General features: G+C 45.3%; 2 protein-coding genes across 5 annotated transcripts in view; one reads left to right on the plus strand and one right to left on the minus strand.

The window, feature by feature from the left end:
• The window catches only part of LOC119624363 (uncharacterized), an 89,610-nt gene extending 80,185 nt beyond the window's left edge, over nt 1–9,425 (minus strand). Inside the window, exons 1-2 of the mRNA XM_073022221.1 lie at nt 9,408–9,425; nt 8,437–9,214 (exon numbers count right to left, since the gene is read on the minus strand). Of these exons, the coding sequence (XP_072878322.1) occupies nt 8,437–9,214; nt 9,408–9,425 (796 nt within the window). The remainder of the gene's footprint in view (nt 1–8,436; nt 9,215–9,407) is intronic.
• VLDLR (very low density lipoprotein receptor) overlaps nt 8,924–17,738 on the plus strand; it is a 32,933-nt gene continuing 24,118 nt past the window's right edge. For all 4 annotated transcript variants that reach the window (XM_007969375.3, XM_007969377.3, XM_007969378.3 and 1 more), the window contains exon 1: nt 8,924–9,505. In XM_007969375.3, the coding sequence (XP_007967566.3) occupies nt 9,424–9,505 (82 nt within the window). In that variant the 5' untranslated portion in view covers nt 8,924–9,423. The remainder of the gene's footprint in view (nt 9,506–17,738) is intronic.

Below are 17,738 nucleotides of genomic sequence, written 5' to 3' on the forward strand. Positions count from 1 at the left end.
TATCTCTTGTTTTGTTCTCATTTTATTTTTGCCTTGCTCCACAAACAGATGTTAGAGGAAGGCCAGTTCTAAGAATGGCCACTGGCAAGAAAAAAATAAACTATAAAAGTGTACAGTGTGCCTTTTTAAAGTATAAGTCATGGAGTTCATCAAGGATCTCAGTTAAACTTCATCTAGCCACATTAAGTATTAATGACACCCTTCTATGTGTGAGGCTTAAAACAGTCAGGGGACACTTTGCATAAATTCAGTGAGGAAGCTGATCTGTGCCTGAGCTCCTCCTAACTGCTGAAAAGGGATTATTCTCCTCAGAATTCGTCTGCAGCCTCCTCCCAGGGAGTACTGATGTCATGTTTGCAAAGTACTTTGAACCTGCTCAGAAGAAAGGCAACACACAAACTCAAGACATTCTTCTCATACTATGTAAGACATAGTGATCATTTTTTTGTTTCACATTTAGAAAACTGCCCCTCTAGCCGGGCAAAGTCTATGATGAAATCACTGCAAAGGAAAGACGAGATCTCCTATGACCTTCATGTATCTTTTGTTGCTTGTTTTGAGGAGTCTTTTTAAAAACTGTTTTTACTGATATGAATACTTGACATATTTATAGGATTCGTGTGATATTTTGTTAGTGCATAGATGGTGTAATGTTTCACTCAGGGTGTTTGGGGTACTCATCACCTCAAGCATTTATCATTAGAAACATTTCAAGTTCTCTGTCCTAGCTATTTTGAAATACATAATATATTCTTGTTAACTATGGTCACTTTACTATCAAACATTAGAGCTTATTCCTGTGTCTAACTGTATATCTGTATCTATTAACCAGCCCCTCTTTTTCATCCTCCCTCTCCATTCCCTTCCTAGCCTCTGCTATCTGTCATTCTACTCTCTATCTCCTTGAGATCAACTTTTTTAGCTCCCTCATGAGTGTGAGAACCTGAGATATTTGTCTTTCTGTTCCTGGCTTATTTCGCTCAGCATAATGACCTCCAGTTCCATCTATGTTACTGCAAATGATATAAACTTATTCTTTTTTATAACTGAATAGGATTCTGTTGTGTAGCTATACCACATTTTCTTTGTCCATTCATCCATTGATGGGCACTTATGTTGATTCCATATCTTTGCTAATGTGAATAGTGCTGCAATAAACATGCAAGTGCAGGTATCCCTTTGATATACTGACATCTTTTCTTTTGGATAAACACCCAGTAATGAAATTGCTGGATAGTATGGCAGTTCTGTTTTTGGTTTATTGAGAAACTCTATACTATTTTCCATAGTGGCTGTACTAATTTACATTCCCACCAGCACCACATAAGAGTTCCCTTTTCTCCATGCCCTTGCCAGCATCTGTCATTTTGTTTTGAGCACTCTTTATGCCAGCCAACTCTCTCTCCATCTTGTCTTTGTCCTTTCTTGCAGTCCCTGGCAAATGGGAGGAAGGGAGGGAAGAAGAAATATAGAGAAAACTAAACAATGATCCATCCTCCTTGTAGATGCCCTGAAAGGTGCCTAGAGTTCACCAAGAAAATATGATTAAAAGATCTCTTCCCATATTCCAATTCAATTCCACAAACATAGTAAGCCCTTCAAGTATTTAAATCATAATTTTTGCCTTCACAGTATTTACTTCTCATAGCAGCAAAGTAGAAAGCTTTGATTACAAAGAAGGACACTGTTGATATTGTGGTGTTATCATATCAATTGTGGTATTATGGCTAAGAATACAAAAAGCAAATGTTAGAGTCAATAGCAGTCTCAGTATGTCTCATTCCCCAAGTTTCCCCTCCCAATCCCAACATTTCCCCTCTCCATCTCTATCCACAATGAGACCGCTCTGGTACTTCCAAATGACCTTTCATTATCTTCTTCCTAAGCAAATCCAAGTCAATTTAGGAACAAGGTCTGATTTGGGTCATTAACCATCAATTATCTTTTAATTTGGGTCAGTAACCATGACCAGTTCTTCAACTATACAAGGAAACTTCTCCTAAAGGGTGAAATTTCTTATTTCTCTCACACGCAAGCCTTGTCCATTCAGAAAAACAACGAGACCCTGAAAATTGCTGTGATAAACACGCCTTCTGAGAGAGTTCAAATGTTTCCTGAGGTCGGGGGAAACAGAATTCCAAAATAGAATTCCACTTTCTACCAGGTCTTAAACCTGCTCCCACCATGGTTTAGCAATAAAACCACAGCCTACACCTTGTTATCCTATCACAGGAACAGCTGAAAATCATCTTTTTAAAAAAAATTTTATTTATTTATTTTTGAGATGGAGTCTTGCTCTGTTGCCCAGGCTGGAGTGCAATGGTGCGATCTTGGCTCACTACAACCTCCACCTCCCAGATTCAAGCAATTCTGCTGCTTCAGCTTCCCGAGTAGTTGGGATTACAGGTGCCCACCACCATGCCCGGCTAGTTTTTGTACTTTTAGTAGAGAGGGGGTTTTGCCATGTTGGTCAGGCTGGTCTCAAACTCCTGACCTCAGGTGATCAGCCCGCCTCGGCCTCCCAAAGTGCTGGGATTACAGGCGTGAGCCACCACACCTGGCCAAATGACTATTTCTTTACGTTCAAAAACATACTTTCCCTCCCACACAACTCATTCAAGAGCTCCTTTAAGATCTCAGTGGAAGACCTGGCTCCTGCTAAAAGTGCTTCTCCAATTACAATAGAATCCCCTTAACTCTTTGATCTGTGTATCCATTTATTCCAGACTTTTGACTCTAGGAATCATTAAGTGGTCTTTCCTCTTTTAGATGGCAAACTCTGTCATGCCTCATAATTGAGTGGGCACTCGATAAATGAATGCTATAGTGCTCTGAGAAATAATACTCTTCCTATTGGCAGCAAATCCAAGAGAAACTTCTTTAGAAGAAAGGACTGTCAATTACCACTTAACAAGCCTGAGTTTTGGCTCCTGCAGAAAAAGCAAACAAAACAATAACAACTCACCCCCAAGAGCAGCCACATTGCTATCTGGCTGCTGCCCTCCAGTCACCTGGCACACTGTAGGTCCCACAGAAGGTGCTCGACAAGTCCTTGCTGGTAGATTGATTTGTAAAGGCATGAGACCACTGATATGTAATCCATTACCTGATAGGTGGATGCCAGCTGGGTTCCAAACAGTCTAGCTGTGCCCAGCTTCTGACCTCCCATGGTCCTTGGCCCCCTTACAGCTGACAAATCTAGCTGGATGTGAGATGCTGGGCCAGGAGCAGGATGCACAAAGTGAGAACTGGGAGGCTGTTCTGGAACACTAGGAGGAATTTGCATTTGTTTCTCCTGCCACAGTCACAATATCCCTGTCTCCCTAAGAGTGCATTCTCATTCAAAACCTACCACACAGCTCCCCTTCTATACCTCAGTGGCCACAGCTTTAGGCTTGACACTGAGTGAGTCACCATTAGAATGCACATTAGACTCACCTGGAAAGCTAAACACTGCTCGTGCCCAGGCCCCACTCCCAGACATGTTATTCAGTTGGCCTAGATAGAGCTGTTCCTGTGTTGATAGTCTTAAAAGCTCTCTAGGAGACTTTAATGTACAATCAGGGTTAAGGACCACAGCCTTACATTGTAGAAATCCTGGGCCCATACCTGTCAGTTAGGTAGCACCTCTGTCAGTTAGGTAGCACCTCTGTCAGTTAGGTAGCAAGTAAGAGAAAACTCAATCTAAACTGACTTCAGCAGCAAAGGGAATTTTTTGGTGCAGGTAAGCGAGAAGTACCACAGAAGGGCAGCTTTTGAAACAAGCTGATCTGGGTTTGGGCTTACAAATTTGAGGTCATTTATTTCAGTTGCCTCTTCTCCATGAGTCAGTTTCATCTTCCAGCTGGCTTCCTTCAAGGTGGCAAAATGGCAGGAGCAGTTCTGGCCTTACGTCCACACATCTCATTACTTAGAAGATAATGCCTTTCTAACCAAGCAAAAGCCCTGAGCTTCATCATAACTGAGCCAGCTTTTGTACTGTGCTTAGGGCTGAAGCATCCAATCAATGTAAACAGAGGAAGGCCATAGGTTGACTGGCTGAGGCCCTTAAACCAATCACAGTAGCTGAGGGGGAAAGTAATGTCAATGGGTTTAGAACAGTGGTTCTCAATGTATGCTCCCTGACCAGTGGCATTAACATCATCTGGGAACTTACAAAAAATGCAAATTCTTGGGCCTACTGATTCAGAAACTCTGGAGGTGGAACCCAGCAATCTATGTTTTAACAAGCCTTCCAAGTGATTCTGATGGAAGCTAAAATTTGTGACCCACTGATTTTGACCATCAGGTCCTACTCATGGAGACTAGAAGGGGTGAATCCCACTCATTTCCCTGGCCTGTCACACAGTTAGAAAATAATGGAATGAAGCCTGGGAAGTTACCATTGAAACACTTCAGAAGGGGATGGCCCTAGAAGAGGACAGCTCATTTCACTGCTGACTTTCTATGCTGAGGCTGTAGGGTAGAAATCACAGTGATGAGTACTACAAACTAGCAAATTGGTTTGAAGATTATTTCTGATGCCAATATTATAAGTCTAAGGACCTTGAAGAAAAATAATGACAAGCATCAACCCTAAGGTTGATGGATCCTAACCTATTCCCTTAGGAGAAATGTGACAAATTAAGTTACACAAATATGATAGAAGTAAACCTACTTAGCAATTAAATGGCATTGAAGAAGTCATTCTCTAAAACAGTTTCTTAATCATGACTAATTCTAAGAACCAACTGGAATAGGGTTACATATACAGATTCCTGGGCTCTACCCTAGACCAATTGAAAAAGGATCATCAAGGGAGGGGCCTGAGAATCTGTACTTTTAGCAGACATAGCCAGTGATACACATGGATTATACATGTTTGGAAAATGAGTCAAAGAGATAAAGCCCAAAAAACAAGGAGAAAAATCTCATGGAGGAATTATTTGAATGCTTCTGACTAATCACACAGTAGTTTCTTCCTCTTATTTTTTATTTTTATTTTATTTGAGACACAGTCTCCCTGTGTCACCCAGGCAGCAGTACAATGGCATGATCACAGCTCACTGCACCTTCACCCTTCAGGGCTCAAGCAATTCTCTTGCCTCAGGCCTCCCTCCACCCCCAGTAGCTGAGTCTATAGGTGCGTACCACTATGTCCAGCTAGTGTTTTGTATTTTTTGTGGGGTTTTGCCATGTTGCCCAGGCTGGTCTTGAACTCCCGAGCTCAAGTGATTTGCCTGCCTCGGCCTCTCAAAGTGTTGGTATTACAGGTGTGAGCCACTGCACCCGGCCTCCTCTACTTTCTTTAATGCACTCCCTCACTACTGGGGCCTCTAACTAATGTTTCTTCCTCTAGTCTGACTCTATCCCGCAACCTAAACGAGTTGTTTTCCATACTACTGTCAGAGTAAAAGAAACTGGATGTCAGGCCTCTGATGACAATCTATCACAAGTTCTTACTATGGTTCATAGGATAAAATCCAAAGCCTTAGCATGACACCCTAGACTCCAGCTAATCCAGTCCTTGCCTTTCTTCTTCAACCTTACTTCACATTGTTAGTCCACTTGAACCCCACCCTTGAACCACCCTGAATCCCTTCCATTGCCTTGAATACATGCTGCTCTTTTGCCTTTGTGCCCTCTGCTAACCATGGTTTTCCTTCCCTCTTCCCCTGGTGTATCAGTCAGGTTAACACTAGGTTATGCTGAGGTAACAAAATCTCAGTAGGTGAAGATGACAAAGATTTACTACTCTCTCACCCGTTCTGTCAGGGGATGGCAAGTTTTTTGTTTTTTGTTTTTTGGGTTTTTTTCTAAAGAGCTAGATGGTAAATATTTTAGGATTTGCGAGCAACGTACAGTCTCTGTTGCACACTATACCTCTTCTTTGTAAAACTCTTTTTAAACATAAAGATCATTCTTATCTGTAGGCCATACAAAAACAGGTGACTGGCTAGACTTGGCCCATGAGCCCTAGTTTGCTAACCTCTACTCTATGTGGACATTGCTAAAGACACATAGACAGCAGGTAACTACTCACATGGGTAGTTCTAAATGAATCTAATCACTCAGAGACCTGGACTAATGCAACAGCCACCTCTTAAACATTTCTTGTCACCATGCAGACAAAAAGAGAGGGTCTCATATATGCAATTAAATGCTCCAGTCTGAAAGTGGCACCCTGTAACTTAGGCTCACAAATAATTAGCCAAAGTTAGTCTTTCGACCCCATCCAACCATAAGGGGGCCAGGATGTCCAATCCTATCATGTGTCCAGAAGTAGGGAGAATTCAGATTACTGGGTAAAAATCATGAAAAAAGCTCGGAAACAAATGCTCTGTGAAGCCTTTTCTGATACTCTCATCCTGCAGCCAGAATAGCTGCTTCTTCCTTGCAATCTTATAGCACTTTAAGCATCTCTTAATCAGAGTGCTATACATAGGGTACTACAATTTGCCCACTTGCCTGCCTCCCCTACCAGATGCTGAGCTTCCTAGATAAGCACTTCTGTATGCCCACTACTTTGCACATTGCCTGTTAGCGAGGGATGCTCAGTATGTGTTGCTTCAACAAATAAATGAATGTGGTGGATTGTAGAAGTGAATGGGATTGCCTCTGCATTTACCTGAAGGCATCAGGAATCCAGCAGTGTCAACTTATCTGAACCCAGTTAGTTCAACCATTTCAATCTCCACTTATGATCAATTAGCTCAGTTAGTTCAACCACTTCCATCTCCACTTATCAATTTATCTTTTTAGTTATTAGCTACTTTCTATCATAATCAAATGCATTTCTCCATACAACCTTTTTCTTCTAATAAACAATGCCTTGCAGAGAGCTGGTCCGTGAGGCCACGGAGCACTTTGATATAATGTGGGTTGGTTTTATTTTCAGTTTACAGGCCAAAAGGCAGACACGGAGAGGCACAGTGATTTTTACCAAGTTATATGTCGATCACAGATGGAGCCAAAAGTTACGCTTTATTTTGAGTCAACAAAAAAGTTACAGGGTTGAACACAGAGCTGCAGCTAAGTTCACCGAAAGTTTATTTATATCCCTTGGAGAATTAGAAAGTACTCACACATGTTTTTCAAAGATAAGTCTTATTATACCATATCAATGTATAGCTTGTAGTATACCTATATCTCTGAGAAAAGTATTAAATCAAGTCATATGCCTGTTTATTAATGCTGCCTCTTTTCCTATTGATTCCACCCATCCCCTCTACTCCTTTCCTCTTGTGTACAGTGACAGCTCATCAGATGGCATTTCAGAACCCTGAGAATATGAAAGACATCATGCACTAAGGTTTTCCCATCACATCTCAATGCCGTTTGGTGAATAACACCAGCATGCATCTTCACTACTAAATGTCATAAAAACAAATTTTAATTGTTTCACATGCAACCTGTGTGACTGCTGCAGTTTGTATCAACTATGTAACCACAGGGTAGGCAAAAGAGCATTCAAAATGAACTATAGTGCAAGATCCCCTTCATACCTAGAGTTAAGCCTTTTCAGGCTTAGCAGTCACAATCAGGGTATCTTTGGTCCCACAGAAACATATCCTGACTTGGAATTTTCCTCTCCTGTGTGTCTCCTGGATATAGTAAGTTCCTAACAAACATCTCCCCTGATTGCTAGCCTTGACAAATTTCCACAAGAACCAGGGCAACAAGAAGACAGTCAGGCAGTGCCCACTACTCTTCAGATCACCAACAGAATAGAGTCAGAATATGATATTACTGAAATCTTCCAAGTTTGAATCAAGATAAAAACAACTTTTTAAAAAATACCTAAAAACCTTTTATTTAAGAAAGTGAAATCGCTCAATGTGCCCTCCCACTCTGGTTAGATGCTTAGCAGACCACAGCAGGAGAGACAATGCACCTCAACCAGGGCTAAGTGTGCAAGAAAACTGAAGTACACAAAAAGCAAATTATAGACTCAGGTACTGTCAGGCACAAAAGAAGAATCAATCCTTTCTAGGAGTCTTGCCTTTGCTTCCTTTATGCTTTCCTCGATTCTTGTAATTGAATGTTACAAAGTATATCAAGAGGAATAAACGTATGGGGCCCGTCTCTTCCAAACAAGAAAAGGTTAAGCTTTTAATTACAGGCCCTCAAACTACCATTTAGTGCAATTAGCAATTAACTATAATCGTTGATGAGCAAACGCAAAGCTGCGCTAGCAATTTCCCTTCTTCTTATCCCAGGCTGGGTTATTTTAGTCTTGTTCTATTACAGAGGAGCAGTCACAACCGCGCGCACTCTTTCTTTCAAACACACACACTCTCTCACTTAAAGACACATTTAGTTTTTAGGAAAATGGCATCTCAGCGTGCGATTGAGACCGACATCCCAAACCCCACATTTGAGCGCCCCAAACGTTTGGAGCCCCTCAGCTTCATCACTTTGAGTGGAGAGAGGAGGCCCGAAGAAGATGCTACCTACCAGCCTCTCTCAGGGGCGCAGGAGAGGGTGGTAGAGAGATGATTGTTGCCCCTGGAAACTGCAAGTACCCCCCAGGTGCACGCCCCGTTAGTCGGGAGGCAGTGGCAATAGCAACGATAGTTGCATCAGCGCTAACTGCTGCTGCTGCTGCATGTTCTGCTGGCGGCTGCCGGGAGGGTACAGTAATGACTGTAGAGAGCGCACAGCTGCTGCGGCGGCAGGTTCCCTGGATCAGGAAATTAGGACAGGCACCGGGGATTGGAGACGAGGGCGGTGCGCGAGCCAACCAGCGGCCGCCCCGGGCCCCCGTCAGCTCCAGGCGGCCTCGCGGAGCAGCCGGGCCCCTAAAGCAGCCCGGGTGGCGACGGCGGCGGCAGCGGCCACAGCCACGACCACGGTCACTCATGCACGCACGCTCACACTCGCACACTCCTGGCGCGGGCACCCAGCTGCCCGGCGCGTGTAAGAGGAGCGCGTCGAGGGAAAGGAGGACTGAAGCCGCCGCGCTCCCGCCCGCCCGCCGCGCCTCCCGTTGACCACTCCCCCTCCTGCCCCCTCCCGGCTCCTCACCCCGAGCTCCAGCCGCCGCCGGTGTGGGTGCTCGGCTACCGGCTCCTCTCTGTTCTGTCCTCTCTTCTGCTCTTGGCTCCCCACCCCCTCTCCCTTCCTTCCCCTCCCCTTCCCTCCCCTCCTCTGCAGCGCCTGCATTATTTTCTGCCCGCAGGCTCGGCTTGCACTGCTGCTGCAGCCCGGGGAGGTGGATGGGTGGGTGGGTTGGCTGGTGGGTAGGAGATTGTGCAAGTTGTAGGGGAGGGGGTGCCCTCTTGTTCCCCGCTCCCTTCCCCCCCCAACTCCTTCCCCCTCCTTCTCCCCCTTTCCCCTCCCCGCCCCCACCTTCTTCCTCCTTTCGGAAGGGCTGGTAACTTGTTGTGCGGAGCGAACGGCGGCGGCGGCGGCGGCGGCGGCGGCACCATCCAGGCGGGCACCATGGGCACGTCCGCGCGCTGGGCGCTCTGGCTGCTGCTCGCGCTGTGCTGGGCGCCCTGGGAGAGCGGCGCCACCGGAACCGGTGAGTGAGGACGCGCCCCTCCGCCGGCGGCCGGGACCCAGCCGGGGCACCGGGAGACCCCGAGGCGCAGGTCTCCGTTTGCCCACCCGCCTCCTAGGAGGCGCCTCTCGGCTCTCTCTCGCCTTCTCTCCCTCCCCTCAGTGGTGGCGCCTCTGAGCTGTCAGCGCCGCGGCTAAAGGGAGCCGGGCTTGGGGAACAGTGGGGTTTGGGGTGTCCTGACGCCTCGCCTGAACTAGTCTTCGATCCCTCACACCGCCTCCCCCAGAGCCGCTGCTTTGCCTCGTTTCTCGCCCCCTTGACAGGGGCTGAGGTATGTGGGCTTCTGAGCATTGAACAATGGTTCTGCCTCCTCTGCCAGGCGGAGTGTTAGGAAGGAGGTAGAGGGCCGAGACGTGCGCGGCAGCCCGGGGCGCGCCCCTCGAACCTCAGGGAGTGTGGGAGCGGACGGTGGGCGAAGGTGAGGGCCTCCGGGGACGCGGGGCGCCAGGTGCGGGCCGGGGCTCGGAGTCTTCCGGCGGCCGTGAGCGGGCGCACGTTCGGTGGGCGGCAGCCGGGAGGCTCCGCGGAGCCGCGGGCAGTGCGCAGTCTGCGCACCCAGACTGCGTCTCCCCCGGCGCGGGGCCGCCTCTCCGGCGTGCGGGGTAGGGAGGAGCGGGCTTTACGCAGGACTGTCCTCTGGGTGCTTCTCCCCTCCCTTTTCCAAGCCTTGGGCGGCATTTGGAAACCTCTCGAGTCTCTCGTGTAGCTGAATGGGGAGGGGGAGTGGAACGAAGACTTAATCAGGTTAGTTTGCTGATCCTCCTTCCCGTTGACGTTTCCTCGAGAGGAATTGAGTCCTAGGCTAGTGACTGTAATTAGCCTTCATTCTAAACAATAAATCAAAAGAACAGCGCGAGAGCGAGTGTGTGGCCCTGTCTTATTGAGAAGGGCGGTGGTGACTACTGTCGGGTCCCTAGAGTCTGCCGCAGGGGCTTGGGGGCCCTGCCTGGTCTTCAGCCACGTTCCCACTTGGGGCCTCATAACTTTCCTGGACAAGCGACAGGAAGCCCTTCTAAGAGGACTCAGTCAGAATCCTAGCGCGTCCCAGAAGTGATCTTCAGATGTGACGCCAAGGGGCTTGTTTGCCAGCTGCGGGGAATTGAGACTGAAAGCTGCCACGGCCCGAAACACCCATTCCAGAGTCCCTAGCTCCAGTAGCCAGGTGGCTTAAGGGGCCCTGCCTGCCTGCAGTCACGTGCTCCTGAAGTGAGAGCGAACTTTAAAGTATGTGGTCAAGGAGCCTCTCGGGCAATGCCTGGGGTTTTTACGTCTCTGAATGCCCCTGCCCTTTAGTTGCCACTGTCCGGAGGGTGTGAACTGGGATTGGCCTTTCTGCCCTCTGCGATTGGCTGGCAGTGCGATCACGTTTAGGTTGGTCACATGGTTCCGCGGACTCCTAAGCGAGCAGCACGGGAAGTGTTATTTTCAATGGAAAGTAGGAGACTCCACAGGCTCCTCAAATGCCTTCCCCTGCCTGGACTCTTTGAAGAGGACGAATGTGTAGTGAACATGGAATCTGATGTGTAACAAGCCTGAGAGCCTAGAAAAGCTCTGCTTACAAGAGTTTTCAAACGCTAGCATTAATCATTAATGGATGAGTAATACTAACTTCTTAAACGATTTCTCAGTATAGTGCCATGACTTGCATTATGCCTTTTGTAACATTTCAAAACACTAAGGTATACCAAGAGGAACAATTATCCAGGAAGGTGAGAGAAAAGTTTCATTTTTGCTGCATGTCCCTTCCACTAGAGGTTAACTTTACCTTATAGAATGTTAGGAGTGCACCTAAACTGACTTGAGTTAGTCAAAGCCAGATATTCACCTTGTATTAGGCAGGTGAGGATCCTCTTTGTCACATGTGAAATATTTGACATGCCATGGACAATGGAAAAAACAAATTCTTCAAAGGAAAGGAGGCAGATTCTTTCAGAACTGAAGAAAATTTGGGCTGAGGCAGGTATTGACTCTAAACCAATCCCAACTGGCATCTGTCTTAAGTTCAAAGTCCCAGGGCATGTGGGCTCACTTCCTACCCTGGAGCTTCTACGCATACCCTGTCTCTCCACTGGCACATGGTGCTGTTCCATGGTACTCCTGGACAAGGCAGGTGAGCACTGAGACTCTGGCAAGGAACTTAAAGCTATTGAGAAGTTGGTATGTCTGATTGCACGATTGCTGGGGGTTCTAGGACATTTTCCTCCAGCCTGAGTAGTCAGGATTAAGATCTGTGGTACGATATATTCTTGAAGGCCAAAGTCTAAAAATACCAAGGTTTTGTGAGAGCTATTCATATATGGCTAGCAACTAGGCTAAGAGTAGAAGGAAACTTCCCTCACTGTGAGAAGTGGGTTGGTGTTACTGGTGGTAGTAACAGACCTGGAGGGAAGAAACTGGAAGGCATGGAAAGTAAACTTGGCTCATCCAGATAGCACCAATGAAGGTATGACGATAGTAACCCTTATCAAAGCCTGACCACTCATGTGAGCAAGGACTGTGTAAAGGAAGGTCACCAGCCAAGCCCTCCTTGGCAGTAACAGCTTCTTGAAACCTAGTGTAGCTTTGTTCCCTGAATCATCCTCTTGCCCACTTTATGTGGCATTTACCTATAGTGCCTGTCCTGTGTCGTTTTGATTGTTTGCTTTTATGGCCTGAGTCCCCAGATACCTAAAGCATGTATAAAGGTCAAGTAGAGCTGCCAATATTAAGACTTTAGTACAATAGACTGCTATTTAACACTAAATGTTGCTAGCAAAGGTGACAGCCTCCATGCTCAAAAGAAGTGAAGACCTGATCCAAGTGTCTCTACCTGTCATAAAATTGAATAACCATAAACTTGACTTGACTTGAGTAGTTTTATTACAATTTTGGAAGAGGAAAAAAGTTGTTACAAGCCTCTTCTGCTCCAGGAGAGGTAACAAACTGATGATACTTAACAAGAACTCCTAGAGTAGAACATGACCATAAGATCAAGGGAACAGATAGTACCCAGCCGTATGGTTTCAGGTTTTGATCCCAAACCTTGAAGACTTGGCACACAGCATAGAATTCATTTTAAATATCTAGCCCATTTTCTATTTCTCACAGAATGTAAATAAAGTCGTTCTTTTCAGTGCATGGAAAAGTGCTTAAAATGAGGCAGTTGCCTACATGACTTAAAGTAATGATTGCATTCACTTTGGATACTGACTTTCATTTGGAAAACCACCTTCATATACTAGCCTAAGAAATGAATGCATTAAAGGGCTTGATGAGGTCTATAATGATGTTCATCGTAAATGTGCCTGCCTTAGGGAGTTCCTTGTGGTGGCTAATACAACTGCCCTCTCCATGGTTGGTTGACTAAATTCAAAATTGCTTAGTTTGGTCCCTACTAATTAATTAATCTCAAAAGACTACTTGGACAACAGCATGATAGACTACTTTCAAGGCAAACAGTCCAAAAATACCGTCTACTGAGGTTATGGGCGAGATAGACTTGTTAAGCAGAAGTAAGTAGTCCAGGGACAATTTGGGACAATTTTTTCTGCCACCTAAGAGTTTTGGGCTAGAAAATCTGAGGACTGACAGTTCTTCTGAAGAGCTGGGGCAGGGTCTAACCTAGCTATAGGAGAATCTGGCTTTTAAGTAAAAATCATCTCAATTTTACTCTCTGCATTTTTCAAACTAAATTGGTGTCTCTTTGCTAAGTTCTTCTATTGGCTTGCAACAAAAACTCTAAACACTGTTAATACCACTTAGTTAGATACTCTAACCACACTGCAGGAACCAAATGAGATGGCAGGTGATAACACAGGTTGGGTGTCCCGTATCTGAAATATTTGAAACCAGAAGGGTTCCACAGATTTTAGATTTTTTCAGATTTTGGGACATTCACACATACATAATAAGATACCTTGGGGATGGGACCCAAGTCTAAACATGAAATTCGTTTATATTTCACATACACCTTATACACATAGCCTGAAGGTAATTTTATAGAATACTTTTAATGATATTATACAAAAAACAAAGTTTTGACTGCAACTTGTCACATGATGTCAAGTGTGGAATTTCCACTTATGGCATCATGTTAGCACTCAAAAAGTTTTGGATTTTGGAGCATTTCAGATTGTGGATTAGGGATGCTCAACCTGTACCATAAATTTAGCATATTTTTCCCATTGAGTGAAGTCTCCTAGGAAAGCTTGGCCCAATAGTTTGTTTGTTTGTTTGTTTGTTTGTTTGTTTGTTTTTGAGACGGAGTCTCGCTCTGTCGCCCAGGCTGGAGTGCAGTGGTGCTATCTTGGCTCACTGCAAGCTCAGCCTCCCGGGTTCACGCTATTCTCCTGCCTCAGCCTCCCGAGTAGTTGGGACTACAGGCGCCCACCACCATGCCCTGCTACTTTTTTTGTATTTTTAGTAGAGATGGGGTTTCACCTTGTTAACCAGGATAGTCTCGATCTCCTGACTTCGTGATCCACCCGGCCTCCCAAAGTGCTGGGATTACAGATGTGAGCCACTGCACCCGGCCCCAATAGTTATTTTGGGTCTCTAAGCAAGATAATGCCTGCTAGGTCCTGTGAGGGTAAGTGTGGAGATTCTGTTAGAAATGTTGCAATGCTTGCTTAGAGATCCTTTACCTACTTTGTAGTTTAGAGATGCTGGAAACTATAAGATGGAGCCTCTGGCTAGAACAGCTGATTTTGCCAACTTGGGGGGCATCTGGGTAGCCTTTATGTATATAGATATGGTGGTGGGGATGGGGGGACTTGCAATTTGCCAAGCAAGGGACCTAACAAAGCCTTGGCGATAGACAGCATTTGTGATTACATCATATGTCAGAACTTAATAGTTCTCCCACATACTGTGAGTAAACAGGGTTTCTATTTTATAGACTGCCTCTAATCTTTCATTTTCTTAAAGACTTCCCCAGATCTGAGGTATTAACTGATCTATATGTTCACTAAGGTTGTAGATTGATGCTGGTCATCTTTGTGCATCTTCTTGAAACCACTTGATGTATATCTACTGAGTACCTACCGTATGGTACCAGGCACAGGGTCAGTGACCACAGCACTGGTTCCTTCGTTCGTGGCACTTAGTCTAGTGGGGGAATCAAAGCAGGAAACGGCCGAAGACCGCTTGGAATAGAAACTCTGAAGAGGAGTGAGCAGATCCGTTGTTTAAGACCTAATCATAAAAGAGGCAGACAGCAGCTGAAGATTGCTGGAGTTTCCGTGTGCTATCTGGGTTCTAGCTTATGAAGTTTCCCTAAAATCACCAAGAACTTAGACTTTAATATGAAAAAGCCAGTAAAGAGTCTATCTCTGCAGATAATCCTACAAAAGTGATATGATTCAAGCAACAATGGATTACTGCCAGTATTACCAAAGAGCAGTAAAACATGTCAGAAGTAAAATCTGGGTCTGATATATCAAACTCTTAACCTTACCAGTTAGCCGCTGCTTACTTTCTCAGGTGTCAAAACCTCTCTTTTCACATGGAAATGAAGCCAACACACCCAAAGGGACACACTCATTCTGACAGACAAGTGTGTGAAAATGCACTGTTTTTAAATGATAAATTGCAACAAAAAGGCCGGGCGTGATGGCTCACACCTGTAATCCCTGTGCTTTGGGAGGCCGAGGTGGGTGGATCATGAGGTCAGGAGTTTGAGACCAGCCTGGCCAACATAGTGCAAGCCCATCTCTACTAAAAATACAAAAAAATGAGTGGTGTGTGGTGGCACGCACCTGTAATCCCAGCTACTCAGGAGGCTGAGGCAGGAGAATCACTTGAACCCGGGAGACAGAGGTTGCAGTGAGTTGAGATCGCGCCACTGTAGTCCAGCCTGGGCTACAGTGCGAGACTCTGTCTCAAAAAAAAAAAAAAAAAAAATTGTTACAAAGATGAGGTAAAGGTACCCTCATAGGCATAGGGAACAGGGACCTTTATAACCTAGAGTGTTTCAAAGTATTCTAGCTAGTAAAACAACCAGTCACACTTGGTTTCAAGTTCTGAAAAGCTGGGGAAAATGTCTTTGACAAAAGTTTTTAGTTGAGACCAGCTTTATTAGTAAACTAATAACTCATGCACCCAAGACTACCAACTAGTGCCTAGAGAATGTAGGATGTCACGCACCAGGTCCTGAGTTACAAATGTATATTGCAGGCCATGCCTTAGGAGATCTCTGTGTCTAAAGGTGAAAAATGGTAGCTGAACTCATCTCCTTGTGTGATGGCTCTGTGACAGGGACTATTATGAGAAAGCAGCCAGACCATACCTAGTTTTTCCAAAAAAGGCATTGAGGCCTCATTCAAGAATACAATCTGAGCCCACTCCTGGTGAATGGGTGGACAAGGGCAACATGAACAAACTGAGACAAAGCAGCCATGAGGAAGGGCAAAGCCACGGGGAAGTGAGTGGGTCCCCTTCGAGCTGTTGGCTTAGCCTGTATAGCAGATGGTGGGTGGTGGCCAGTAGGGAAAAGTCTGAGGAAATTAGTAGGGAACTTAATCCTAGAGATAGTGGTAAGCCGAAAAATGACCCCATTCTTGGCTATTCTAGGTTGCTTGAATCACTAGGTTGCTTGATATGGGTAGAGAATGTGGCAGCCTGGAGGCAAAGGAACAAGAGATTTAACTTTAGATCAGTTGAGAGAGGAGGGCTTGGACATGGCCACGGCTTGATGGCCAAATGTCAGGGAAGAATTTGGGCTTATTTCTGGAGTACTGATTTAGAGTAAGTAATGGGGCCAATCAAAGATAGATCACACAGGGAGGGAAGGATAGACTTTAGAAGAACCTCTGCCTAGTAAGACACCCAAATAAATTTTTTCTACAAAATAGTTTTGAGGGCTTTACTCGGGTGTTACTATCATGTGTGTTGTAAAAAAGGTATTTATCTCCTGTGTCCCTCCTGTGATGAACTTTAGGCCTTATGAGGGTGTTATTAGTAGATGTTACAACCCTGAAAATGAAAGAGCCACTTACATTATGGGTAGAATCTGTAGCTTCTTAACCTTAGTGCAGTGGTTCTCAAAGTGTGGACCGAAATTGGCAACATTAATTCAATATTAATTGAGTTCATGTGTCAACACTGACTCATTAGAAATGCAAACTTAGGCCCTGTTCTAGACCTACTGAATCAGAATCCAGGCTGGGGCCCAGCATTCTGTGTTTTAACAAGCCTTCCTGGGGATTCTGATGCACACGGGAGCTTCAGAACGACTGACTTAGTTTACCGCTCACAGAAGCTAACGATTTTCAAGGTATATCAGATGGAGGGCCTTTCCTCTGACTTGAACCCTAGACAAGAAAAGCAAGAGCTGTAATCCTTTTAAAAGACTTGCTGAGGAATTCTAGCAGCATTTTTAAAAACTTAGAATGGGTAAGGAAAGCAGGCCTCCATCTCAACAACAAGGCTCAATCTAAATTGATGCTTACTAACACAGTATCTGGAGCCTGTGCCTGGATTCAACTCCTAGCTCTGCAAAGGGCGATCTGGGACAAGTGACTGTACTTTCCTTCTCTAGCAGGTTTCCTGATCTATAAAAGAGGAATAATAGGGCCAACCATGCAGGATTAAGAATTTTAAAAGCTAAGAGATGTGAGGTCTTAGAGCGGTGTTTGACCAATAATAAAAACGATTCAGTTATATCCATGATTCTTAAGATCAATTTGATGTAAATGGAAAAACTGACAATTGAACTGTAAAATTCACTTATTTCCGTGACTCAGAAGAATTAGTCTACATATTCACCACTTTTTAGTGGCCCCCAAACTTTTTTTTTTTTTTTTTTTTGAGGTGGAATTTCACTCTTGTTGCCCAGGCTGGAGTGCAGTGGCACTATCTCAGCTCACTGCAACCTCTACCTCCCAGGTTCAAACAATTCTCCTGCCTCAGCCTCCCAAGTAGCTGGGATTGCAGGTGTGTGCCACCATGCCTGGCTAGTTTTTGTATTTTTAGTAGAAACGGGGTTTCACCATGTTGACCAGGCTGGTCTTGAACTCCTGACCTGAGGTGATCTGCCTGCCTCAGCCTCCCAAAGTGCTGGGATTACAGGCATGAGCCACCGTGCCTGACCCAAACTGGTTCTTACAATGTTTCAGAGGCTGACTTTAAGGCCAGAACACAACCTTTGTGCTTGACAGCTCAGAACATTTCCCTTAACACCTGTTGTGGTACTTTGCCTCTTACAAACCCTTCTCCC

Source organism: Chlorocebus sabaeus, chromosome 12 (assembly GCF_047675955.1).
Source record: "Chlorocebus sabaeus isolate Y175 chromosome 12, mChlSab1.0.hap1, whole genome shotgun sequence".
Classification (NCBI taxonomy): domain Eukaryota; kingdom Metazoa; phylum Chordata; class Mammalia; order Primates; family Cercopithecidae; genus Chlorocebus; species Chlorocebus sabaeus.